General features: G+C 45.2%; 1 protein-coding gene across 5 annotated transcripts in view; it reads left to right on the top strand.

Annotated features, from left to right (window-relative positions):
* The window catches only part of lrp2a (low density lipoprotein receptor-related protein 2a), a 69,638-nt gene that overhangs the window by 6,367 nt on the left and 35,320 nt on the right, over positions 1-27,951 (top strand). For 3 of the 5 annotated variants that reach the window (XM_029688194.2, XM_029688029.2, XM_029687935.2), the window contains exons 2-31: positions 2,089-2,196; positions 2,438-2,560; positions 2,763-2,879; positions 3,645-3,755; positions 8,556-8,669; positions 8,928-9,044; positions 9,712-9,855; positions 9,961-10,080; positions 10,206-10,334; positions 10,860-11,029; positions 12,074-12,297; positions 14,877-15,083; positions 15,245-15,447; positions 15,538-15,678; positions 15,842-16,045; positions 16,717-16,909; positions 17,749-17,874; positions 18,340-18,470; positions 18,759-18,896; positions 19,000-19,284; positions 19,483-19,722; positions 19,862-19,981; positions 20,205-20,321; positions 20,420-20,440; positions 20,838-21,218; positions 21,518-21,532; positions 21,828-22,076; positions 22,799-23,010; positions 23,123-23,307; positions 23,412-23,640. In XM_029688194.2, the coding sequence (XP_029544054.1) occupies positions 2,089-2,196; positions 2,438-2,560; positions 2,763-2,879; positions 3,645-3,755; positions 8,556-8,669; positions 8,928-9,044; positions 9,712-9,855; positions 9,961-10,080; positions 10,206-10,334; positions 10,860-11,029; positions 12,074-12,297; positions 14,877-15,083; positions 15,245-15,447; positions 15,538-15,678; positions 15,842-16,045; positions 16,717-16,909; positions 17,749-17,874; positions 18,340-18,470; positions 18,759-18,896; positions 19,000-19,284; positions 19,483-19,722; positions 19,862-19,981; positions 20,205-20,321; positions 20,420-20,440; positions 20,838-21,218; positions 21,518-21,532; positions 21,828-22,076; positions 22,799-23,010; positions 23,123-23,307; positions 23,412-23,640 (4,874 nt within the window). The remainder of the gene's footprint in view (positions 1-2,088; positions 2,197-2,437; positions 2,561-2,762; positions 2,880-3,644; positions 3,756-8,555; positions 8,670-8,927; positions 9,045-9,711; positions 9,856-9,960; positions 10,081-10,205; positions 10,335-10,859; positions 11,030-12,073; positions 12,298-14,876; positions 15,084-15,244; positions 15,448-15,537; positions 15,679-15,841; positions 16,046-16,716; positions 16,910-17,748; positions 17,875-18,339; positions 18,471-18,758; positions 18,897-18,999; positions 19,285-19,482; positions 19,723-19,861; positions 19,982-20,204; positions 20,322-20,419; positions 20,441-20,837; positions 21,219-21,517; positions 21,533-21,827; positions 22,077-22,798; positions 23,011-23,122; positions 23,308-23,411; positions 23,641-27,951) is intronic. The other 2 variants (XM_029688273.2, XM_029688113.2) reach the window with 1 other exon arrangement.

Genomic DNA, 27,951 nt, shown 5'->3' with positions numbered 1-27,951 from the left:
TTGATTGACTGTTTTTCATAAGATAAGTTTAATGCTAGCTTACAACATTCCTTGGCTTCTATTGCATTCGCGTTACAGGCAGTCTCCTCGTGCAGTGCAATATAATCAGGTGGTTAGAGCATTGGACTAGTTAACTGTAAGATTGCAAGATTGAATCCCCCGAGCTGACAAGGTGAAAATCTGTCGTTCTGCCCCTGAACGAGGCAGTTAACCCAACGTTCCTAGGCCATCATTGAAAATAAGAATGTTTTCTTAACTGACTTGCCTAGTTAAATAAAGATTAAATAAAGGTGTAAAAAATAAATTGGCCAAATTGGTGCCCAAAAATACCGATTTCCGATTGTTATGAAAACTTGAAATCGTCCCTAATTATTCGGCCATTCCGATGAATCGGTCGACCTCTAGTAAATGCTTTGCCAGACTTGTTCTTTAATTAAGTAGGCAGACTCTTAATGTCAGTGTCCAACAATTCCATCTTGTCCTTGAATAGCTCCTGGTGTCTCTACGTCCTGCTAAATGATAAATGTCAGTAGAACCTGTGCAACCGACGCCGTATCAGTTTTTATGTTTATTTTAAATGAGAAGAAGACGGAAAAGGCAGTAGTTTCCCAAGAGATTTCAATTTATCAGCACAAGTACAAAGGATGACATCATACCAATGCTTAGTTCAGTGCCTTTTCTCATGAAAGCTCATGTTTAGCGTTAGGCCTAGATGGGTGTTGGCCGGATTGAAAATCATTTTTCTCGTACAAAATTGTCCAGTAGCTATATTTTCAACACGTCGGTTTCTTTTTGTTTGCAATGGACCACTGTCTTCTTGTTTTGAATGTCCTTATCATGGAACATGCTCCTATGCCATTGGAATTTGAAGTCGTCTGTTGATCGCTGGAGTGGGAGAGAAGCACCACGTGAAAGGTTGTGCTAGTAGAAACCCAAGCACATGCTGACTGGTGATGGCACAGCTAGCTGATGCAATGGAAATAGCTGATTACTTGCATATTTGCTTCTAGGAGTCACAATACATGCATAACATATGATCGATGGATATCGCCCATTGACACGTTTATGTTATGTGAAAACCGGTCATGAATCAGTATCCAAAAATCTTACCGCCAATGTTTGGAAATGTAATGTTGTTTAAAAATATATATGTTTGTGTTTTGTGTGTAATTTGATTGGTCGGATGGCAGTGTTTGATTTATAGATTGGAAATTAAACAGAGGGGTATTTGTATTACTGGTTGTATTTCTCAGTGTTGTTTGTTTCTAGAACAATGTCTTCAGTTTGTTTTGCAACTGAGGTGTTGACGCAATGTCAAACCCTTCACTTCGGCACATATTTGACCAAGCAGGGACTGTGATTCAAGGTAGTCGATAAGACACTGTAGACCACCAACCACAGACATGCACCACCAACCACCACCTTGCATCTCCCCCAGCAAAGAATTTGGGCTTAAGGGTTGCGGTACCACCTGGTACCACTATTTATCCCAATTACATTTCCGACAAGGAACAGCATGCACCATAAATCAGGTTGTCAGAGAGAGACAATGAGAATTGTACATTCCAATTCGGACGGGTCTGACAGGGCGCTCTGCCTCTGAACTATGTTGCTTCAGTTGATATCTCCTGGAAAACGTCAGGGAAGGTAGAGTGGGGGTACCTTATCTCCTCAGATGCCACTCAGTGAGAACATCAAAAGGAAGCTTGGGATGAGTGTGCTGAGGGTTGTGTAACTGTTTTGAGGATGGCTGGCACGCTCATCTCCAGTCCCTGTCGATGCTGTTAACACCATGCTTCATCAATAAGAGACATTCCCAAACGCACCCAACACGGTTTAGATGTTTTGATAAGAGACACAAAGAGTTCCTACTATTTATTGGGCTAACTATAGAAGAGAGGGAAAATTGGACTGGAAATTATTTCTTATTTCTGACCTAGTTTAGAAATACACATGATCAAGATCATGAAGAATTATGCACCTGGGGACGGAAGGTATTACAAAATAGAATTTGAGAATTGGTCTGAAATATGGAATGAAGATAACTTTGAAAGTTAACTTTAGTAATATTGTGTCTCCTGTATGAAGGTTGTGAGACGGGGCAGTTCCGGTGTGGGACAGGCCGATGCATCCCACAGCACTGGCATTGTGATGGAACGTTAGACTGTGTAGACGATTCTGATGAAGCTGACTGCCGTGAGTAACTTATTCTCTTACAGTGGACTGGGCTGCACACTGACCCTCTCCCTTTACACTTTAACAGGATTTGTCCCATTTACTCACGTTTCCCTGTTAAAGAGCAGCAAAAGCGTTGCTTCGTATAAGCATCTTGTGTAAGAATCAACTGGCGTTGTCTTACTTAGACCTTCACCTACGTATTGAGTGTTGTTGCTGAGAGTGTGGAGACTAATATTGGATGTGCTGTGTGTGTCCTCAGCCCTTGTAACATGCGATGAGAGTCATTTCCAGTGCTTGAGTGACGGGGAGTGTGTCCCAGATGTCTGGGTTTGTGACGACGAAGAGGACTGTGAGGACGGCTCAGATGAGAGACACCACTGTCGTAAGTTCTCGCACTTTCTACAATAGAGGAAATCAATACACAAGTACTGTGTAGACCATACAGTGTACAACCTATTTTATTTAGAATGTTCACCAGTGTGACAGGTGCCACAAATGTTAACCCAAAAATCAATGACAAAGGCAATTAAGGGGTTAGAGAAATGCTACACTTGTGGTTAAGTTGCTCCTCAATCTCTCTGCAGCTGGTAGGACGTGCTCCAGTGGGCAGTTCAGCTGCACCAATGGGGCCTGCATCCCAGGGGAGTACAGGTGTGACCGGCTGCCCGACTGCTCCGACGGGGCTGACGAGAGAGACTGCCGTAAGTTCCCCAGTGTGGCTTACTTACCTTCTTCCCTCAGGCTCCTGTGGCATTTTAATCAATTTGTAAGATTAAGAGGCTTGCTGACTGACAGAATGGCCACAATATGCTTCTTGTTGTCAGAGGTTGATTGCAGATTCCTTGGGGATTAGTCAAGCTGAAGTTCAGCTGCTATTCCATTATTGTGCCGAAATGTTAGACTCACAGCACTGCACACTTTGGTCATCTCACAATGGCAGAAAAAAAGGCAAGGCTGTTTGTGGCGCTAATAGAAAACTTACTGTAAGTGTTTTATCCTCCCATTAGCTTTTAGCATTTTTTACAGGCCGAGCCTGTTTGCCATAATTACGTACAAAGCTTTATATTTCAGAGGTGAATTGCCAACGTGACTTCATGGGGGAGCATTTAAGGGTATATTTTCTACTGTTAATGAGATTAAAAGGGGGTTAGAGCTGCCAACGCAGCAGCTAAGTTAATGATCTGCTAGCAGCAGACTGTTACATTTGGCTAATTGCATAGTTGTGTTAGCACTTGAGTACTTGAGAACTGTATATAGGAATGCGTTAAGACTACTGACATTTGAGAAATTTCATGTTTGAGAAATGTTTAAGACTAGTAGAGACATTTGACATTTGAAAGGGAAAGCATTATGCACCTCTTTGAGGAAATGATTTGATACTTATTCCCGATGTTCTTTGAATATTCCACATATGGGTTTGTTCTATGTCAGTCTACTATGATTTGTCATGTTTATTTCCCTCTCAGACTACCGTGAGTGTACAGAGATGAGGTGTGCCAACAGTGCCTGTTATAACCGGACCCAGCACTGTGATCAGGTCATGGACTGCCGTGACGGGTCAGACGAGGCGAACTGCAGTAAGTGTTCACTTCTGGCCGTGACTAGGGCTGTTACGGGGACCGTATTACCGCCACATTGCCGGTCACGAGTCGTGACGGCAGTCAAATTCCACGTGACCGTTTAGTCACGGTAATTATGATTCTCCAAGCTCTGATGCTGCTGATGGTCATTAGTAGCCTACCAAGCTTGCTAGCTGCCTGGTACTCCGCACTCTATTGTCCCTCTAATCACATCAATGCAAATCTAATCAAACACTTCATTAGAGCCCTTGAGCTCATGTTGCGCAACATTTCTATAGGCTATGTATTTGCGTGAGAAAACAGAGTGATGGCCTCTATTAAAAGAGGAGGATCCCATCAGCTTTCTATAGGCTAGGCCTACTATATTTATTTCTCAGCTTTCCTAATGTTAAGCACATTGCTTCTCTTTAAAACAGGAGTATAGCATACCTGGCTGGCATGAAAATGAACCACGGGAAAAGGGTTCTTCATTCTCTATTTAAGTGCATAGATTACATGTATTTTGTTCCGCTGCCTGTAACGGCGTTCGTCTGTTGAAAGAAGAGAGTCGGACCGAAATGCAGCGTGTAGGTTACTCATGACTTTAATGAAAGAATCGCGGTACATGAAATAACTGAAACTAAATACAAAAACAACAGAACGGAACGTGAAACTAATTACAGCCTATCTGGTGACTACAACACAGAGACAGGTACAAACACCCACGAAATACAAAGCGAAACTGAGGCTGTCTAAATACGGTTCCCAATCAGAGACAACGACAAGCACCTAACTCTGATTGGGAATCGCCTCAGGCAGCCAAACCTATACCACCCCCTAATCAGCCGCAATCCCAAATATTACAAACCCCAATACGAAACACAACACATAACCCATGTCACACCCTGGCCTGACCAACTATATAACGAAAACACAAAACACTATGACCAAGGCGTGACAGAACCCCCACCCTAAGGTGCGGACTCCCGGACGCACCTCAAAACCATAGGGAGGGTCCGGGTGGGCGTCTGTCCATGGTGGCGGCTCCGGCTCGGGACGTGGACCCCACTCCATTAGTGTAATAGTTCCTCCCCTTCGCGTCCTGGGGTAATCCACCCTCTCCGCCGACCATGGCCTAATAGTCCTCACCCAGATCCCCACATAACTGAGGAGCAGCTTGTGACTGAGGGGCATCTCGGGACAGAGGGGCATCTCGGGACAGAGGGGCATCTCGGGACAGAGGGGCATCTCGGGACAGAGGTGCATCTCGGTACAGAGGGGCAGCTCGGGATAGAGGGGCAGCTCGGGGCAGAGGGGCAGCTCGGGGCAGAGGTAGCTCGGAACTGAGGGGAAGCCCGGGACTGAGGGGAAGCCCGGGACTGAGGGGAATCCCAGTACTGAGAGGAATCCCAGTACTGAGAGGAATCCCAGCACTGAGAGGAAGCTCAGTACTGAGAGGAAGCTCAGTACTGAGATGAAGCTCAGACAGGTAGTAGGTTCCGGTAAATCCTGGCTGGCTGGTGGAACTGGAAGATTCTGGTTGTCTGGCAGATCTGGAAGAGACTGGTTGTCTGGCAGATCTGGAAGAGACTGGTTGTCGGGCAGATCTGGAAGAGAATGGTTGTCGGGCAGATCTGGAAGAGACTGGTTGTCGGGCAGATCTGGAAGAGACTGGTTGTCGGGCAGATCTGGAAGAGACTGGTTGTCGGGCAGATCTGGAAGAGACTGGTTGTCTGGCAGATCTGGAAGAGACTGGTTGTCTGGCAGATCTGGAAGAGACTGGTTGTCTGGCAGATCTGGAAGAGACTGGTTGTCTGGCAGATCTGGAAGAGACTGGTTGTCTGGCACTTCTGGCGGATCCTGGCAGACTGGCGGCGCTGGGCAGACTGGCGACGCTGGGCAGACTGGCGATGCTGGGCAGACTGGGAGCACTGGCGGCGCTGGGCAGACGGGGAGCACTGGCGGCGCTGGGCAGACGGGGAGCACTGGCGGCGCTGGGCAGACGGGGAGCACTGGCGGCGCTGGGAAAAGACGGGGAGCACTGGCGGAGCTGGGCAGACTGGAGACTCCAGCAGCGCAGGAGAGGAGACAGGCTCTGGCTGCCCTGAACAGGCGAGGCGCACTGGAGGCCTAGTGCGTGGTGCTGGAACTGGTGCTACAGGATCGAGGACACGCACAGGAAGCCTGGTGCGGGGAGCTGCCACCGGAGGACTGGAGTGTGGAGGTGGCACAGGATGGGCTAGACCGTGAAGGCGTACAGGAGATCTTGAGAGCAGTGTGGGCACAGGACGTGCAAGGCTAGGGATGTGCACAGGAGGCCTGGTGCGTGAGGCTGGCACCAACTTCACCAGCCGACTAACACGCACCTCAGGTTGAGTATAGAGCGCTAACTCAGGTGCTATCAAATCCCCGACACGATCCGTCGGACGAATATTGTATCTATAGCACCAAGCTAGCAACTCCCTCATTACTCTCCACTCCACTTTCCCCATTAACTCCTTCACAGTCTCTGCTTCGCTCACCTCTAACACTGGCTCTGGTCTCCTCCTTGGCTCCTCACTATAAACAAGGAGAGTTGGCTCAGGTCTATCTCCTGACTCAGCCATACTCTCCCTGAGCCCCCCCCCAATACATTTTTTGGGGTGACTTTCGGGTTTCGGTCTGCGCCGCCGTGTTTTCCTTTTTGACTCCATTCGCCTGTAGCCCTCTTCGCACTGCTGAAGCGACTCCCAGGCGGGCTCCTGCACTCTCTCCGGGTCGGCCGCCCACCTGTCGATTTCCTCCCACGTCGTATACTCCCTGCCTCTGCTGTCCATAACGTCGTCCTTTAGCTCCTGCCAGTTTACACGCTGCTCGGTCCGTGAGTGGTGGGTGTTTCAGTAACGGCGTTCGTGTGTTGAAAGAAGAGAGTCGGACCGAAATGCAGCGTGTAGGTTACTCATGACTTTAATGAAAGAATCGCGGTACATGAAATAACTGAAACTAAATACAAAAACAACAGAACGGAACGTGAAACTAATTACAGCCTATCTGGTGACTACAACACAGAGACAGGTACAAACACCCACGAAATACAAAGCGAAACTGAGGCTGTCTAAATACGGTTCCCAATCAGAGACAACGACAAGCACCTGACTCTGATTGGGAATCGCCTCAGGCAGCCAAACCTATACCACCCCCTAATCAGCCGCAATCCCAAATATTACAAACCCCAATACGAAACACAACACATAACCCATGTCACACCCTGGCCTGACCAACTATATAACGAAAACACAAAACACTATGACCAAGGCGTGACACTGCCTCTATTTCGAGACAGGTGCATGATAATGGTGAATTATAACTAAAAACAAATTTCACACATATATTATTTTGTATATGTAAAGACAAGATTAAATCAAGAATAGTGTGATGGGTGACAATATTAGCTTATCACTTGTGAATGATGCCCAGCTTAAGGCAAACAGCGCATCTTTTTTTTGGTGACTTTTCAAATCATAGTCGCACACCTCATGTAGCCTAGCCCATGGGCCTATATGTTTTAATAAGGTTTGTATCACAACTAAAGTGGCCAAATAACTTGTGAGTTTCAAGTTTGGGGAAGATCATTTTCACCATAAAAATGAACCTTTATAATAAAAGCATTACATGAATAATCACATTTGTGGTCACTTTTGAGAATGGTGTTTTCCTGCTAATGGAACATTTGCTCTTATAGCCTGCTGCCGTGTGCACATTGCTGCGCTTATAATGTGAAGAAACAGCCTAATAGTTTATCAACATTTTAAGCTAAACATTCTCATCGGTTGCATTAGGCTCATTGCTTAAAACAGTTTTTTTAATGCTAGTGGTTTGTATTAATTTGGGATCTATCGCATCGCACAACTGTCCCAGACTATGTTTAGAATATGTATTTCTCACACAGAATAAAATAGGTAAACTTTTGTACTATGAGGGATAGAAGATTGACATAGGCTAGTGCTTTTGCTGTTTGTTAGACTTACTCATGTTGTTGACTAACGAAAAGTAAATGTGGACAGTTCTTCCAATATCTTCAATATGCGCCTCGGGAATTAGATAAGGACTTGAGCAGTTGCGTCCCCGATGTGTCTGTCTTCACTTGTAGCCTGTGAAAAAGGGCCAATCAAGTGACTGAGAGCAATGTGAATGGGAGGTGCTTAACTGTAAATTAAGCATATAGGAGTACCTGTTTCTTTGTTAACCGCTCAACACAGAATAGCCGCATGCGCACGCTCACTCAAATCATTTGGAGATAATATCCTTTCTATTTTCATTCAGCTTTGTTCATTTGTGTTCTTCATACGATAAAACAATATAAAATAATGCCACGGAATTCTAAGCAAATCTTGTCTGCTAAATTAACTAGTGTTGCCCACAGCCATATGGCATAGCCAGATCAGGATCTAACATGAGGACAACTCAGACAATGCTATTCTGTTCTTCTGAAATAGACTACATAGACCTGTCTAAAATAAATAATGGATTTATTGTTATGGTGTAGGCTATATTACGTGGATTTATTTGACTTTTAAAAAAAAATGTAGATGTTCCAAAGGTCTGCATCAGTCTGTGAAAGCCAGGAGATGCTAAATGTGTTTATGTTAATTAACGGTCACTTACCGTGAGGCCAGCAGTTATCTGCTTGACAATCGCCGCCTGACAAAATTGTATGACGGCTGTGACGCATGACCACATATTTAACCAGGCCCTCGTCCGGTCAGTGCAGCAGGGGTAAGATGAAAAACGGACACATACAGACAGTAACTGAAGGGGTTTTCTGTCTGTTTTATTCAGCACAGCACTGCAGCAGTGGCCTGTTCCAATGCGGAAACGGAGAGTGTGTCCCTCAACGCTATGTCTGTGACCATGACGACGACTGTGGAGACAGGAGTGATGAACAGAGCTGCAGTGCGTACCTCTACCCTCCTCGCACCACTACTGCTATCTGTCAACTCATAGTCTGCACCTCTAATCTTAACTTCTCACCCAGATAGTTTCTCCCCCTAACTTGGACTTAATCTGACCTTTTCGATGTGCTTCTCTCTCTCTCTCTCTTTTCTCTCTCCTCTCTCTCTCTCTCTCTCTCTCTCTCTCTCTCTCTCTCTTTCTCTCTCGCTCGCTCGCTCTCTCGCTCTCTCTCTCTTCTCTCGCCCTCCCTCCATGTAGCCTATCCGGCTTGCAGAGGCAGCTACTTCACGTGCCCCAGCGGTCGCTGTGTTCACCAGGTCTGGCTTTGTGATGGGGAAGACGACTGTGAAGACAATGCAGATGAGAAAGGCTGTGGTATGGATGCTACAGAGTGACAGCTCCCCTTCTTCTTGACACATTTCTAATATTGGACCCAAAACCCTGACAAAGAAACAGTAAGCGGGTTCAGTAGAAGCACACTTGAAGGAGTGAGAAACACTGCTTTGTCGAAACCTGATTCACCTCTGGTCTCCGTGGTTGGTATGGGCTAGGCTCTGTGCTCCTTAAAGTGTGGTAGTCAAATCCCTCTTTGATCGCTCACCCCTCCAAAAGAGCTTTAGAATTCTTCAAAAGATATTAAAGTTACGGGAGTTAGTGTCCTTGCCTGTTTTTAAGACTCTGATCGACAACACTGTTTGCTATCGCCGCAGTTGTTTCTAATCTTGAATCGTGTCTGTAACTTGTGACGCTTTTGTGTGTATTTTGTATTTTTTACTTTCTATTTTTACACGCTGCTATTTCCCTTTTTTTGCCTTCTTGTCACTACGCCCTCACAAAAGAGGTTTTTAACCTCAATGGGTCTTACCTGGTTAAATAAAGTTTAAAAAATATATATATATATTTTTCCTCCTCACACGAAGAGTGTTTTTGGAGAATGGGCTGCAGAATCCTCCAATAAGGCTGCTGTCTTCAATGCATACCTCACACATGGTTGCTGTTTTCTCAAAGCAAGCCAATGAAGATGACTTTGTTCTCTCTGCAGACTCTGTATCACGCGAGTGCTATCCTGGAGAATGGCCCTGTCCATCTTCAGGCCTGTGTATCCCAATGGACCAACTGTGTGATGGGACAGCCCAATGTCCAGATGGAGAGGATGAGGCCAACACCACTGCTGGACGCAATTGCAGTCAGTAACAATACAACCCGTTTAATTAAAATGCATGCACTCACGCACATACGTCATTTTGAGAAGTGACATCGGGAGTCATGTGTGTCTGTCTGTGATGGTCAGGTATCTGGAGGTGTGCTTCTCTGAGCTGTGAGCATCGCTGTCATGCGTCTCCTGAGGGAGGAACCTGCTCATGTCCTTCTGGGTACACTGTCAACAACAATAACAGCCGCTCTTGTATTGGTAAATACTGGTAAATTCACTCCGTTACAGTACATTGAAAGAACTGGAATCGCAGGCTACTAGAGGTAGAATATTGGATGTGTGCTTTGAATTATTCCGTTTTTTTCCCTTATTTTATTGTGAAGACTTTGACGACTGTCAGATGTGGGGCGTCTGCGACCAGCTCTGTGAAGACCGGATGGGAACCCATCGCTGCAGCTGTCGAGAGGGCTATTTCCTGGAGCAGCACCGATACTGCAGAGCTAACACCTCAAGTGAGTGGCCAGTGTTGAGCTTCAATATACTTCAACATATCAAAGTCATTCCTGCTGGCCAGAGGCCCTCAGCCCCTCAACCCAGTGTCCCGTCTGCCAGCCTCTGTCCGCCTGCTCTGCTTTCTGGTGCATTGTTGCACACTGAGTTATTTCTGCCAGTCGTTTGTGTCTGTGGAACCCCTCTGACTTTGAGGCCAGCAGCAAGGAGGGATTTGCTGTGTTAATAATACAGATCAAATTATTTTGACCATTTGGGTTTCTAAAAATGACATCAAATGAAAAATCTTACTAAAGGTATTCAAATTATAAGATTTGAATCAACCCAATAGTATGGCTTCAAAACTGACAGACTAAAATGTATTTTTATTTATTTTCTGTTTTCCACTGCTGAGTAAATGAATGAATGATTATACAGTATATACAGTCAAAAAACAACTGCTTAAACAGCATATGACAGGTGTTTATACGAGATGATGAAATGTTTGAGCATGTTGTCTTACGGATTGCCTTGCCTACTGTCTGTAGCTAGCGTAGCCTCGCTGGTGTTCTCCAATGGCCAAGACCTGCTGATTGGTGACATCCATGGACACAGCTCTCGCACCCTGGTCCATTCCCAGAACAGAGGAGTCCCTGTCGGGGTGGACTTCCACTACCTCCTCAATAGAGTCTTCTGGACGGATACTATTCAAAACAAGGTAATACTGGCATTAAAATACTTCACATGAGTGGTTCCTGTGGCCCTGTTAAGGCATCAGTGCATCGTTAGAATTACATGTACAGTGGACCGTAGTTACAGTCCACAGGATAGAAAGGCTTATTGTTTGAGGAAATGCTTGAGTTGTACAGGAACCTGTACCCCCCTCAAAGGAGAGGGAATACTTTGTCAGATCTGTTAAGATACCGGCACTGTTAATACTGTACAAATGGTAGACCTGCCGGCTCCCAAATGGCTGGGTCATAATGAAGGGGAAGTAGGTTGGAAATGGAATCCAAAATGTCTAATCTGGAAAACTGTCTGATATGCTGGTACGATGTTCGCATAGCTCAGTGTAATTTTTGTAACCCGATCGTGTTCAAAGTAATCGTGCAGTATTTGTTTTCACCGAGTCCACCCTGTTATATGCATTCTTTGGCCAGCTCAAAGGGCTTTGTTCAGCATCTTGGCTTCTGTATGGTTTGAACCCCAGCCATGAGGCTGAAAAGCAGGGACATACCAGCAGTGGGGTATCTGTGTAGATCAGTCACCTCCATGGCGGAATGTCAGCGTATTTAAATTGGGGGGACCACAAACAGGCCATGTGAACGTACTAGGAAGGTTAAACTAGCAGGCTACTTCCACATATTCAGTTTCTCTTTAAACAGGTCAGCTGAAAATCCTGCTTTTTAGACGTCTGGGTCTTGTTTCAAACGAGCCAGAGCTGTAAAGAGCACTATCCCTTCTGAGGTGCCAAGGCTTCAAGCCTGAAAAACTGGTGCCATCTTGGAATCAGTAGGGTAGAGGTTTCACAATACTATCCGACAGCACCGCTCAAATGCTACTAGACAGACAAGATGGAAGTCAGACAAGCAACCAAAGCCCAGCCTTAATGACAGTAATTTCCTTCTCATATTGAGGTATTATGGTGACATATCCCTGTTTTTCGGACTGTCTCTTTTTAATTTTATATCTCAGTGAATTTCCGGAGCCTTAACCACCAAAGAGCTAATCTCTTAGCAACAATGCTTTCTTTTGTGGCCAGGTGTTTTCGGTGGATATGGACGGTTCCAATATGCAGGTGATTTTAAATGTATCAGTTGACTACCCAGAGAACCTAGCCGTGGACTGGGTGAACAATAAGCTGTATGTGGTGGAGGCCAGCGTCAACCGGATTGACATGGTGGACTTTGACGGGAATAACCGGGTGACGCTGATCGCAGAGAATCTGGGAAACCCCAGAGGGCTGGCCGTGGACCCAACTGTGGGGTGAGTCGAGGGGACCTCCTCTATCCTCCATCCCTCTATCTATCTGTCTCTCTCTCATGCTGTACCGGTAGGGAGTAATGAGTGTGTTCGATTCGCAGATTTTCCTGGCGGATTAGTGAGCAGTATTAAAAGTGATGAGCCTCATTGTAATCCAATAGTGTGGTTCCAGAGTGGAGCCTGGGCCAGGTGGCTACAGGTGAATTGGGAAGTGAGGCTAAACGTACACACTTGTTCTACCTCGGTGGGATTTAGGGCTGGCCCTCCTGTAAGACCGGGAACAAAGACAGTGGAGGATGTGTCTGTTTCAAATTCAATTAAAAAAGGAAATCCGCTTATGTATCACCTTTTGTTGAGTTGCAGTCCTGGTCGTTTTATAGCTAAAAGGATGGATAACTTTGCTGCTATGGGATCCAGTTCACCGATGTTCAATATTGCATCCAGTACATGAATCAAATCTAATTGTATTTGTCACATGCTTCGTAGACAAGCTTCGTAGTCTACACGTAGGTGCAGACGAACAGTGAAATGCTTGCTTACGGGTACTTTTTCAACAATGCAGAGTTCAAAATAAGATTTTAAAAAATCAAATAAAAAATGTAAATGGTGAAATGAGGACACAGTGGAAAAAATAAAGACTAAAAATAACATGGCTATACACCGAGTGAACAAAACATTAAGAACACCTGCTCTTTCCATGACAGACTGACCAGGTGAATCCAAGTGAAAGCTATGATCCCTTATTGATGTCACTTGTTAAATTCACTTTAATCAGTGTAGATGAGGGGAGGAGACAGGTTAAAAGAAGGACTTTTAAGCTTTGAGACAATTCAGACATGGATTGCCTTGAAAGATTTAAGTGCCTTTGAACAGGGTATGGTAGTAGGTGCCAGGTGTACCGGTTTGTGTCAAGAACTGCAACGCTGCTGGGGGTTTTCACGCTCAACAGTTTCCCGTGTGTATCAAGAATGGGCCATCACCCAAAGGACATCCTGCCAACTTGACACAACTATGAGAAGCATTGGAGACAACATGGGCCAGCATCCCTGTGGACACCTTGTCCATGCCAAGACAAATTGAGTCTGTTCTGAGGGCAAAAGGGGGTGCAACTCAATATTAGGAAGGTGTTCCTAATGTTTTGTACACTCAGTGTATTTAGGGAGTAGAAAATAACATGGCTATATATACAGGGATTACCAGTACCAGTCGATATGCAGGGGTACGAGGTGTGTGAGTGTGTGAGATTGTGGCGTCAGTATGCATTTGTGTGCATGTTTTGTTTGTGTGGGCGTAGGTACAGTTGAAGTCGGAAGCTTACATACACCTCAGCCAAATACATTTAAACTCAGTTTTTCCACAATTTCTGACATTTAATCAGAGTAAAAATTCTCTGTATTAGGTCTTTGTTCCACGTGCAGTTGCAAACCGTAGTCTGGCTTTTTTTATGGTGGTTTTGGAGCAGTGGCTTCTTCCTTGCTGAGCTGCCTTTCAGGTTATGTCGATATAGGACTTGTTTTACTGTGGATATAGATACTTTTGTACCTGTTTCCTCCAGCATCTTCACAAGGTAATTTGCTGTTGTTCTGGGATTGATTTGCACTTTTCGCACCAAAGTACGTTCATCTCTAGGAGGCAGAACGTGTCTCCTTCCTGAGCGGTATGATGGCTGCGTGGTCCCATGGAGTTTAAACTTGCGTACTATTGTTTGTACAGATGAACGTGGTACCTTCAGGCGTTTGGAAATTGCTCCCAAGGATGAACCAGACTTGTGAAGGTCTACAAAAACATTTCTGAGGTCTTGGCTGATTTCTTTTGATTTTCCCATGATGTCAAACGAAGAGGCACTGAGTTTGAAGATAAACCTTGAAATACATCCACAGGTACACCTCCAATTGACTCAAATGATGTCAATTAGCCTATCAGAAAAAGCCAGAAAAAGCCATGACATTCTAAAGCCATGACATAATTTTCTGGAATTTTCCAAGCTGTTTAAAGGCACAGTCAACTTAGTGTATGTAAACTTCTGACCCACTGGAATTGTGATACAGTGAATTATAAGTGAAATAATCTGTCTGTAAACAATTGTTGGAAAAATGACTTGTGTCATGCACGAAGTAGATGTCCTAACCGACTTGCCAAAACCATAGTTTGCTTACAAGACATCTCTGTGGAGTGGTTGAAAAACGAGTTTTAATGACTCCAACCTAAGTGTATGTAAACTTCCGACTTCAACTGTATTGTGTGTGTGTATGTTAGGGTGTAAGTGTAATTAAGTATATTTTGGTAGAGTCCAGTGTGTGTGTGCATAGAGTCAGTGCAAGAGAGTTAGTGCAAGAAAGGGTCCATGCAGGTAGTCTGGGTAGCCATTTCATTAGCTATTTATCGTTCTTGTCTTGTGGCTTGAGGGTAGAAGCTGTTCAGGGTCCTGTTGGTTCCCGACTTGGTGCACGGGTACTACTTGCCATGCGGTAGCAGAGAGAACAGTCTGTGGCTTAGGTGGCTGGAGTCTTTGACAATTTTTAGGCAACCTACTGTACTGTTAACCCGTACCTAATCTGTGCCAAAACACATTTTCTTCACAGGTTCCTGTTCTTCTCAGACTGGGACTCTCTGAATGGAGAGCCAGGTTTGGAGCGGGCTTACATGGATGGCACCAATCGCTATGGGATCATCAGGACTAAATTGGGCTGGCCAGCAGGGATCACACTGGATATTGATGCTAAGCGAGTCTACTGGGTCGACAGCCGCTACGACTATATTGAAACCACCACATATGATGGGCTTCATAGGTAAGCATACCAGATATGTTCCTTATGAAAGGGCTCAAATGTGATGTTTTTTGGCCAAATGTCTGGAGAGACCAAATGTAAGAAGTCAAAACAATGCCGTTTCCCTGTCTATCACAATGGTAAATGTACAGTCTGCTCAGGGTATTCTCTCCACCTTTCAGGAAAACAGTGGTCCATGGAGGTGCTGTGATCCCCCATCCCTTTGGCATCAGTCTGTTTGAGCACACTGTGTATTTCACTGACTGGACCAAGATGGCCGTGATGAAAGCCAATAAGTTCAGTGACACAAACCCTCAGGTGGTCTACACCACATCTCAGACCCCACACGGAGTGCAAGTGGTACACCAACTGAGACAACCGTATGGTAAGCACGTCACTTGGTACAACCACTCCGCTGATCTGCCCCACTTCTGTATGTTCTGTCAGTGGCTGAGCGTTTGTGTTGTGTTCACAGTGGCTAACCCTTGCGGGGTAGACAGGGACGGCTGTGAGCAGATCTGTATTCTAAGCCATAGGTCAGACAACCAAGGGCTGGGCTACCGCTGCAGGTGTCGCTTGGGCTACGACCTGCATGCTGACGGCAAGAGATGTGTTGGTAAGGCCAACACACAAACCTTGTTTAGTTTTTTTCCCTATTAACATTGGACTTGGTACACTTCAATGTGCTGTGTCCTTTATACTGTGAGTGCCCATGTGGTGTGACATATGAGGTAGAAGATCTGGAGGTTCATGGTGGATGTCTTCTTCTCACTCGCTAGCGGTGAGGCAGTTCCTTCTCTTCTCCAGCCAGCTGGCTGTCCGAGGCATCCCCTTCAATCTGTCCTCTCAGGAGGATGTCATCCTTCCTGTCACTGGAACGCCCTCCTACTTCGTTGGGGTGGACTTCAGCGCAGAGGACGATGCCATCTTCTTCTCAGACACGGCCAAAGACATCATCTACAAGCAGAAAGTGGATGGCACCGGTGAGAGCGGCCTACATTTATTTGATTGGATTGATGACTCGATACTGTATATTAGAATCAAACACCGAATTTTCTGTTAAATATATTTTCATAACTGAATTTGTAGTTCATTATTACTGAATGTTTTTTTTTTTTTTTTCATTTTTAGAATGTGAGGAATACTTTTTTGTAACCATGGTTACATCCCCACATATATCCTTTCAAGCAGAGAGCTCAAGCATGTGATCCAGCCAAGCTTATACCGGCAGTTAGGGGAGTGCCTTATGGAGCCGTGTAGTGCAGTGGGGGAGGGAGGGGAGAGGGAGGGAGGGAGGGAACGGGCAGGAGCATGGACAGCAGTGAAACTATCACGTAACAGCTCAAAGTCAGGCTCCAGAATGTGATAAAACAAACACTGGGAACATAATTAATACAAGTTGTCGAAGATTCAATATTTATCTTCCAACTTCCATGTAAAATAAGTTACTAATGTGGTAAAGAAATGACAGTAGAAAATGAAACCACAATCTGTACTGATCAGTGGTGTTGTTTTTGCAACATAGGGTTGACCAGCCCTAGTTTTCTCTGTCAGGCCTACATAGCACAAATGCAAGCTGACAGTCTATTTACTTAAATGTGTTCCTCTTTCATCTCCGTATGAAATGGCGGTGTCACCGCTTTGATCTGCACAGGCAGGGAGGTGCTAGCTGCCAATAGAGTGGACGGCGTGGAGGACTTGGCTTACGACTGGATTTCAAAGAACCTCTACTGGACGGACCCGCGCTTCAGGAGCATTTCAGTCATGAAGGTGGCCGATCAGTCCAGGAGAGCCATCATACGCAACCTGAACAACCCACGGTCCATCGTGGTACACCCTGTGATTGGGTAAATACAGCTGGGCTGGACCTCAAGGGAGGGGGGGGGGGTGTCAGGGGAGAGGCCTGGCGCCACTTCCAGCCTTAATGTTGCAACAAAAACAAGAGAGGCAGGGAGAGCAGATATATGATAGGGTTATATATCTTTGTTGATGCTTGAAGAATGCTGACTTTACCGATGAATACATGCTTTTTACAGCATAATATCCCAGTGTTTGATTCTATTCAGTTCATTAATATAAATGCTGATCGGATTATATATGTTTGAGATTCATTTAAAGGACCATAGGATGTCAAAGGGAGACAAAGACAGTGTGTGAAATCGGTCAAGTACTCCAATGTCCTGGGCATGCACAATTTAGTGAGGGCATTAGCCAGACCCAGCAGGGCTCGGAGGCCCATGTTTTCATCCTGGATCCCTGCCTCTTAAGAACATGAAAAAAAAGCATGAGCAAACTGAGCAGTTGTGTCTAGTCACACCTAGTATAATGCGAGAGGTACCGACCCATTCACAGATTGTTCGCACTTTAAATCCCAAACCTGATAAAAGGACTCTTTATTTAGTGCTAGTGGGACATTTCCAATAGCTTCAAAGTCATAAGGCCTCTGAGTCCAACAGCCTAGATTAGTGCTGCATGAAGGCTGGTATTGTAGTGAACACTAAGAACTTGGCTTAAACGGAAAAAGCCCTGGGGAGCTCTGAAATAAACGGTCTATATTTCTCACTTCATAAAAGATTTTGAAGTGGACCTAAAGCCAGAGTCTACTTCGGTTGAGGTGAAAAAGACACTATGATCTTTTTCCATATAAGTGTGAGTGTTGGTTAATGTGTATGTTTTTATTTGGCAGGTATATTTTCTGGACCGACTGGTACCGTCCAGCGAAGATTATGAGGGCCTGGTGTGATGGGTCACATGCCCTGTCGATTGTGAACACTACTCTTGGCTGGCCCAACGGCCTGGCTATCGACTGGAGGTGAGCCAATGGTCCCAGAGCCTAGCAGGACCAAAGGAATGGCCTCACAATACGCCATTCTTCATCTTCCAGTTGCACTCCGTCAAAAAATAAATAAATAGCAGTTTCATTCATAACAAATCCGATGCATAGGTTTGACTTAGGTTTGAAATTGTGACACTATGTGCATTGTAAGCTATTAGCTGGTCAAAGTGAGGCTGCATGAAAAGTGGAATACTGTTAATATAACTGTATGTTAGTGTGGTTTTTAGTGAATTTATGTTCATCACGGAGCTCATCTGCATTTCCTGCTGTCCAGCAAAATTCTCAGCGACAAAAGAGTGATCAAATTAAGATCCGACGTCTGTAAGATCTCATTAAGCCTCTTATCAGACTGATCTTCCCTAATCCTCCTCTTGACAATATGTTTGTGCAACAGTGTTTAAGAATATCTGTCTGTCCTACTCGTCCTGTCTCCCCCCCCAGCTCCATGCGCCTGTACTGGGTGGATGCCTTCTTTGATAAGATCGAACACAGCACCTTTGATGGACAGAACAGGCTGTCTTTGGAGCGCATCACTCAGATCTCACATCCTTTTGGTCTCACCATTTTTGGAGGTGATTCAATTTTCTCCTCTTTAAATTCACGAAGAATGGAATGCAACACGGTTCCATCAGTTGCATTAAAGCGACCTTGTTACTGTATAGAAGCCTTCATCGTTAGAATTTCATTACTACTCGTCCATCCAGCTTGATTGATGATCATTAGAGAGAGCAATTACCGTGTCATCTCAAACATTAGTTCAGTGATGATAAGAGATAAAACCGCTAATGTCATAGGTTGTGCCCTGGCATTCCCAACGCCGGGTCTCAAGTTTCATGAGCATTCCTGCTTGGCCCATCCAGGTTATGCATATTTCACTGACTGGCGCCTGGGTGGGATCGTGCGTGTGCGCAAGACTGACGGGGGAGAGATGGTCATCATCAGGCGGGGAATCAGCCACATCATGCACGTCAAATCTTTCAACTACAACTCCCAGACCGGTGAGAAACTCTGTCATCCCCCCACCCCACCCCCTGCTGCAGTGTTTATGTGATGGAGGATAACTCTGTGGCCATCACTGGATTCATTTGCTACCCCTCTCAGGTTCCAACTCCTGCAATAGGAATACTAATCCTAATGGAGACTGCAGCCATTTCTGCTTCCCGGCGCCGGACTCGCAGAGGGTGTGTGGCTGTCCGTATGGCATGAAGCTGGCGCCCAGCCAGCAGACGTGTGTAGAGGACCCTTCCAACGAGCCCCCCACGCTGCAGTGCGGTGCCAACTCCTTCTCCTGCACCAACGGGAAATGTGTCCCTCAGAACTACAGATGCGACGGCGTTGACGATTGCCATGACAACAGTGATGAGGCCAACTGTGGCGGAGCTCATAGTAATGCATTGTATTACGTTTCAATGGAGCATACTAACTGTTTGTCATTCAAGGCACTTTATTGGGGCATTAGTAATAATGTTTAATATACTTATACGTATATTTTGTATACTTTTAGTATACTTAGAATGGCTTGTTACGGTGTTAAAAAGTAGTTAAAAAAATGACGTTTCATGAATCCTTACTTTTCTTTCTCAGATACCACCTGCTCACCCAGGGCATTCACCTGTGCCAACCAGCACTGTGTGCCCAGTGGATGGCACTGTGACGGGCACAACGACTGCTTTGACAGCAGTGACGAGCGGGACTGCCCCACCCAGACCCCTGGCACCTGCGCGGACAACCAGTTCACCTGTGCCAACAACCGCTGTATCCCACACATCTGGCTGTGTGACACGGACAACGACTGTGGAGACGGCTCGGACGAGGCCAACTGCAGTGAGTCTCCGAGTCAAGGACCACTTTTATTTACCATAGGAGTAATACCTCTGTTATTGAGTGTCTTTTTGAGAATGACTGTCAGTCAGTCATGTGTTGCATTTAACTGTTAGCTCCATTGGTCTCTCTGTGTTGGCAGACCTCAGTGGTACATGCCACCCGGAACAGTTCCAGTGCCCAGACCACCGCTGTATAGGCCCCAGCTATGTGTGTGACGGTGACAGAGACTGTATGGATGGGGCTGACGAACAGGGCTGCAGTGAGTCTCTCTGTGTTATTTCCGCACTGTACTGTATTTAGGAACTTGCATAGTTGGACAGCGCCAACAAACAAGTGTCACACAATTTCAAGTCAATTGAATACACCGTGAACACAAGCATACGTTAGCCTCTTATCCCATTGATTTATTCCATGTGTATTAAACAGTTACACGCAATGACTTTGCGTGTTCTAAACGGCAACCTTTGTTGTTGTTTTGTCAGTTTACAACTGCACTCTCTATGAGTTCAAGTGTTCTAATGGACATCAGTGTATCAACTCCTACTACCGCTGTGATGGGGTCTTTGACTGTAGCGATCACTCAGATGAGTCTGGCTGTCGTAAGTATTCAACCTCTTTTTTTTTTTTTTTTAAGTTACAAGAAAATGTAATGATCAGTTTATATACTCTCCTTTCTTGCCTTCCACACTGCTATCAGATGATCGTGAGCCTTTACCAGGTAGGAACAGCCTCAATCATTGGTTAAACCTCACGTGTGTAGCTTTGATTCATCCCAATACCTGCCAACCACACTAACCCTCTGAATACGGTTAGCATGTTGCAAAACACAACAATTTTTTGGGTCTGTAGTCACGTGTGTTCTAGAATGTCCAAATAGTGGGTTTTGATACAGAGTAGAATGCAATGGCTGTTGCAAGTGTACCAACTCAATGTTTTGAGTCACAAGAAGAAAATACAAGGATCAGTTTCTACATGCAGAGTTGATCAACCAACGGGTCTCAGAGCACAGCAGTTTGAGCATTACACTCAGTGAAGTGACATCATCGCCGAGGTTCTGTTGAGGCTTCCTCCTGAACTTCACACTGTCTGACCTTGCCTTCTCCTGCTCTGCCCAGCCACCAGACCCCCAGGGATGTGCCACCATGAGAGTGAGTTCCAGTGCCAGTCCGACGGCAGCTGTATCCCCTCCACCTGGGAGTGTGACGGTCACCCGGACTGTGAGGACGGCTCAGACGAGCACCACGTCTGTCCCCCCCGCACCTGCCCCACCACCCTGTTCCGCTGTGACAACGGCAACTGTGTGTACCAACGGTGGCTCTGCGACGGCGACAACGACTGTAGGGACATGAGTGACGAGAGAGACTGCCCCACGCCACCTTTCCGCTGCCCTAGCTGGCAGTGGCAGTGCCCGGGCCACAGCATGTGTGTCAACATCAGCAGGGTGTGTGACAACAATCCCGACTGCCCCAATGGTGCAGACGAGTCTCCGCTCTGCAGTAAGTCACCATCTCTCTCTGCCTTTTAGGCCAGCATGCTAATAGTGTCATGTTACGAAAATGAAGTGCACTCTCTGTAAATTTTCCATTGTAATTGTCTAGTTTCACTGGTCACTTGAAATCTTGACATATTTTGCACGGCATTTCTGGTCACAACCAATTGAGTGCGTTAATGTTTGTGAGGAATTTGTGTTATGTGTGGAATCTTGTGTTCAAATCATGCATGTGTTGATTTGTTCTGTATTAACTTAAAAGTGATCTATGATTTCCTTCCTTCTTGCCTTCCTCACTGCTTTCAGACGAGCCCTTGCCAGGTAGGAACAACCTCAATCATTGGTACAAACCTCACGCGTGTAGCTTTGATTCATCCCAAAACCTGCCATCCACACTAACCAACTCAATATGGGTAGAATGGTGCAAAACACAATTGGAGGATAAAGGGAAATTCTTGTCTGTAGTTACACGTGTAGAAAATGTGTTTCAGAATGTACTAATGGTGTGTTTTGACGAAATTCACAAAATATTCTCTAGGGTAGAACGCGCTATTTGTAGCACTGTGATTAATTGAGCAGCTATCTCTTATTGACTCTCCTCTTTTTACCGTCCTAGACCAAGAGAGCTGCACTGACAACAACGCAGGTTGCACCCACGGCTGCATTCAGGGGCCGTTTGGGGCCCAGTGCACGTGTCCCATGGGCTACCAGCTGAGTAACGACTCGAAGACGTGCGATGACGTAGACGAGTGTAGCCCCCCTGGCCTGTGTAGCCAGCATTGCTTCAACGAGAGAGGCTCCTTTCGCTGTCACTGCTCCGACGGATACACTCTGGAGGCTGACCAACGCGCATGCAAGGTCTCAGGTCAGGAGGAGGATGTGTGTGTGCGGGGGGGGTTGAATTGGCATCCGCCACATTACCATTTGGTGCTCTTAGAAACTATTTACGTACATTGTCATACCAATCCATCATATAGATTTGACCAATCCATTTAGTCCACAACATACTCAGTTATGTTTCCTCTAAACATAATTGGTCTAATTTCAAAATAAGACACATCCTCCCACTGTGGATTAAATTCAGTCTCCTAGATGACAGGCAGAGATGGATATACAGTGCATCTGATTGGCCCACACAGACATGATAAACTGCCCAGTGGCTGGACAGGACAGGACATGAATGGTCTGAAGGGAGCCGGTGTTGGCACCAGACCACCGGGCGGATGCACTCTCTCTCTTCTTCATTCTCTCCCCACTCTACTCTGATTTCCCCAGATAAGACAAATAACATATATGTCACTCACTGACTCTCTCTCCGGGTAATTAGGACATAATCAACAACAAAGGGCTTGTTTATGAGCAGTGTGCCTGACATGAGCCCGTCTACCTCAAAGATAACCAGTTGAAAATCTCTGTAATTCAATCTGCCATTATTCCCAACAGGGCTGCATTGATTCCCTGCTGTAGATATCTTAGGAGCTCAACTTATCTTGTTTCGTAGTTTTAAGGAAGAATTGTATACAGCTGATGTGAAGTCTTGTTTGAATTATAATGCACAGGTGAAAAGAGAGTAATTTTTGTTTACAGGTTCACGCGAGGCTTTTCTTTTAGTCGCCAGCCGAAATCAGATTGTGTCTGATGACATAACCACTCAACCCAATGTGGTCCGCTCGCTGGTCCGGGATGGACGAAACATTGTGGCGCTGGACTTTGACTCAGTGACTGACCGTGTGTACTGGTCTGACACCAGCCAGGACAGAATATGGAGCGCTCACAAAAATGGCAGCGACAGGGCTGTGGTGAGTACCGAATGCCCTTCCATTTCCCACAAAAGAAATGCTGTGTTTTCTACATTCTCTAGGGTAATGAATGAACTCCAATAACTTAAACATATGTGTGTTGATTTGACAGGTTTTTGACAGTGGAGTGACAGTAACAGAGAGCCTGGCAGTGGACTGGGTGGGCAGGAACCTATACTGGACTGACTATGTTCTGGAGACCATTGAGGTGTCCAAACTGGATGGCACCCACAGGACTGTCTTGGTCAGTGAGAATGTGACCAATCCCAGAGCCATTGTGCTGGACCCAAGGGACAGGTGAGGCTCATCTTTAGAGAGTAGAGTACACAGTGGAAATTCAAAATGTAATGAATGAAAACAGCGTAATTGACTGTAACTATAACAGTTCATCTACTGTGCAGTGCTCACCTCATGTTCTGGACAGACTGGGGGAGGAACCCTCGCATTGAGAAGGCCAGTATGGACGGGAAGATGAGGACAACCATCATAAGCAGCAAACTGTACTGGCCCAACGGCCTAACCATTGACTATCCCAACAATCTGCTCTACTTCGCGGATGCCTACCTGGATTTTATTGACTACTGTGATTACAATGGCAAAAACAGGAAACAAGTTCTGGCCAGTGATCTGGTAAGCAAATATTTTTTCTTTATTTACATATATATCAAATCATTGATACATAATGAACAAAAATATGACTGCAACATGTAAAGTGTTGGTCCCATGTTTCATGAGCTGAAATAAAAGATCCCAGAAATGTTCCATGCACACGAAAAGTGTATTTCTCTCAAATGTCTGTTTACAACCCTGTTATTTCTTTCAAATTGGTTTACAACCCTGTTCGTGAGCATTTCTCCATTGCCAAGATAATCCATCCACCTGACAGGTGTGGCATATCAAGAAGCTTATTAAACAGCATGGTCATTACACAGGTGCTGGGGACAATAAAAGGCCACTCTAAAATGTACAGTTCTGTCACACAACACGGTGCCACAGATGTCTCAAATTTTGATGGAGCGCGCAATTGGCATGGTGACTGCAGGAAAGTCCACCACAGCTGTTGCCAGAGAATGTAATGTTCATTTCTCTACCAAAAGCTGCCTACAAAATCGCTTTAGAGAATTTGGCAGTACGTCCAACCGGCCTCACAACCGCAGACCATGTGTATCCACACCAGCCTAGGACCTCCACATCCGGCTTCTTCACCTGTGTGATCGTCTGAGACCAGCCACCCAGACAGCTGACGAAACTGTGGGTTTGCACAACTGAAGAATTTCTGTACAAACTACCAGAAACCGTCTCAGGGAAGTTCATCAACGTGCTCGTTGTCCTCACCAGGGTCTTGACCTGACTGCAGTTCGGCGGCGTAACACGACTTCAAATGCTCACATCGAAGGTGAGCAAATGCTCACCTTCGATGCCCACTGGCACGCTGGAGAAGTGTGCTCTTCACGGATGAATCCCGGTTTCAACTGTACCATGCAGATGGCAGACAGTGTTTGTAGGTACTTTAGGTACTTTTTTAGGTGAGGACCTTATTGGGTTATGAAAAAATAATTCACTACAAAACAGTTCTGGGATGTGAAAACTGATGCTCACTAATCTCAGAACCTTATAGTCCCAAGGTCACAAAATCTATGTCTATTTATTGAGGCTACCAGACAGCCCTATTCATTATTTTGTCTACAACACATTTTGATTATCTAATAATTAACAAATGCAAGGTTCATAACTCAATTATACATTTCAAGCAATTTTGACATACCAAATGACCAGTAGGCCCATGCTAGTAATTGTTGCTTGATGCCCCATTGCAGGTGACCATGAAAAGTAAACAGTTAATATTCTTGATCACCAAACAATTTGTTGTCACGTCTGCTCCCGCTCACGCTCTCGGGTGCTCGAGGTCGCCAGGCTGCTTATCATTACGCACACCTGTCACCATTGTTACGCGCATCCGCGCTTCATCGGACTCACCTGGCCTTCATCACGTTATTAATTACCTCCCCTATATCTGTCACTTCCTCAGTTTCTTTCCCTAGTCAGCATTAATGTCATTATGTGCCCCTTGTCCAGACGCTGTTCGTGTTTTGGTACCTTTCTGTTTTTTCATTAAATATTCACTCCCTGTACTTGCTTCTCGTCTCCCAGCGTCTGTCCTTACAGAATGCTGACTCCACAATTTGAAGCATCAGGGAGTTTTTGTTTTTTTGTTTTTGTTGGTGATGTCGGGTCCGTGTGCCGCTGCCGAAGCAACCAGGGATGCCTCAGCTGGCTCGCCAGGCTCCCATGCCTCAGCTGGCTCGAGAGGCTCACAAGCCTCGGTTGGCTCAGCAGGCTCCCACGACATGCCTCAGCCGGCTCAACCAGCTCCCATGCCTCAGCCGGCCCGTCAGGCTCGCCCAGGTGGTACGCCGTGTGGCGCCGCTAGGGGGGGCCTACCCCCTAGGTAGGCCTATGTTAATGACCAAATTGAATAAGCAAAGGTATAAATATAAAATATAAAAAATATTTTAAAAAGTACCCAATTTTCATTCTCCAGTAAAAGTAAAGATACCTTAATAGAAAATGACTCAAGTAAAAAGGTATTTGGTTTGAAATATACTTAAGTATCAAAAGTAAATGTAATTGCTAAAATATACTAAAGCATCAAAAGTGGCACAGCGGTTTAAGGCACTGCATCTCAGTACTTGAGGCATCACTACAGACACCCTTGGTCAATTCCAGGCTGTATCACAACCGGCCGGGATTGGGAGTCCCATAGGGCGGCGCACAATTGGCCCAACGCCGTCCGGGTTTGGCCGGTGTAGGCCGTCATTGTAAATAAGAATTTTTTCTTAACTGACTTGCCTAGTTAACTAAAGGTAGAATAAGATTTTTTTTAAACATCAAAGTAAGATCAGATACAGTAGAGATGACCAGGGATTTCTTCTTGATACGGGCGTGGATTGGACAAGATTCCTGTCCTGCTTCAAAATGTAACGAATACTTTAGGGTGTCAGGGCAAATGTATGGAGTATAAAGTACATTATTTTCTTCAGGAATGTAGTGGAGTAAATGTGAAAGAAATAGTATAGTAAAGTACAGATACCCCCAAAACACTACTTAAGTAGTACTTTAAAGTATTTTTACTTAAGTACTTTACACCACAGATTTTGTAAATGTATTTTTCTCATTCAGTTTCACACTCTCGATCCCGCAAAACGTTCTCACTACGCTACTGTAGCTCACTCGACCTGTATTGATTGACAGTTTGCTGATCCAATCAGAGGGCCGAGTGTGCGTTTCACTAGCTAATATATATTTTTGGGGGGCAAGTGCGATACTGTCTCTGGCTGCGTGCGCCTAATCCACGGAGACTCTGTGCCACAAAACGAGTGACAAAACGTAACAAAATGTGGGCAGATGTCATCAGTCTCAAATATTAGTTGATTCCCAAGTCTTGAGACTCCAAATCGAAGTCAAGTCTGAAGTTGTTTTATTTTCTATCAAGTTGAGTCTCAAGTCATGAAATTTGTGACTCAAGTCAGACTCGAGTCCAAGTCATGTGACTCGAGTCCACACCTCTGCAAAGAACCCTAGAACAACATTCGGGGATCTCCAGGCCTCTCTCGCCTCGGCTAAGGTCAATGTTCATGATTCCACCATCAGAAAGACACTGGGCAAAAATGGGATTCATGGCGGAGTAGCAAGGCGGAAACCATTGCTCACTAAGACGAACATGAATGCTCGTCTTAAGTTTGCCAAAAAGCACCTGGATGATCCTCAAGCGTTCTGAAACAATGTTCTATGGACCGATGAGTCAAAAGTAGAACTCTTTGGCTGACATGGGCCACGTTATACCTGGCGAAAACCAAACACTGTATTCCACAGTAAGAACCTCATACCAGCGGTCAAGCATGGTGGTGGTAGTGTCATGGTTTGGGGATGCTTTGCTGCATCAGGACCTGGACGCCATGCCATCATTGAAGGAACCATGCATTATGTTCTGTATCAGAGAATTCTACAGGAGAATGTCAGGCCATCCGTCTGTGAGCTGAAACTGAAGCGCAGCTGGGTCATGCAGCAAGACAATGATCCAAAACACACAAGCAAGTCTACATCAGAATGGTTGAAGAACAAGAAATTGAACGTTTTGTAATGGTCTAGTCTAAGTCTAGACCTAAACCCCATTCAGATGGCAGGACCTGAAACGAGCAGGTCATGCTGGAAAACCCACAATTGTCACTGAGTTGAAGCTGCTCTGCACGAAGGAGTGGGCCAAAATTCCTCCCCGGCGCAATGAGAAACTAATTGATAACTACAAGAAGTGTTCGATTGCAGTTATTGCAGCTAAAGATGGTGTAACCAGTTATTGCAGCTAAAGATGGTGTAACCAGTTATTGCAGCTAAAGATGGTGTAACCAGTTATTGCAGCTAAAGATGGTGTAACCAGTTATTGCAGCTAAAGATGGTGTAACCAGTTATTGCAGCTAAAGATGGTGTAACCAGTAATTGTAGCTAAAGATGGTGTAACCAGTTATTGCAGCTAAAGATGGTGTAACCAGTAATTGAGTTTAAGGGTGCGATTTACTTTTTCACACGGGGGCATTGGTTTTGCATGACGTTTTTTAAATAAATAAATGAAATGTGTATACATTTTTTGTGTTATTTGTTCACTCGGGGTCCCTTTTATATAACATTAGGTTTTGGTTGGTGAGCTGATAACATTCAGTGTAAAAAAATATGCCGGAAAAAAAGTCTGGGCAGATACTTTTTCACGGCAGTGAATGAATGAACAGTAAAATCTTTGAAATTGTTGCATGTTGCGTTTATATTTTTGTTCAGTGTAGATGTTAATGATACCGTTTTTAAGCTAGGAGAACATTACATACATCATATAATTTTTATTCAAATGTGCTTATTTCCTCCTTTTGTGTGGGTTAATATCAATAAAATGCA

The sequence above is a fragment of the Oncorhynchus nerka genome, linkage group LG1 (assembly GCF_034236695.1).
Source record: "Oncorhynchus nerka isolate Pitt River linkage group LG1, Oner_Uvic_2.0, whole genome shotgun sequence".
NCBI lineage: Eukaryota > Metazoa > Chordata > Actinopteri > Salmoniformes > Salmonidae > Oncorhynchus > Oncorhynchus nerka.
The sequence above is the reverse complement of the archived record's forward strand: the minus strand, read 5'-3'. Positions and strand labels throughout refer to the sequence as shown.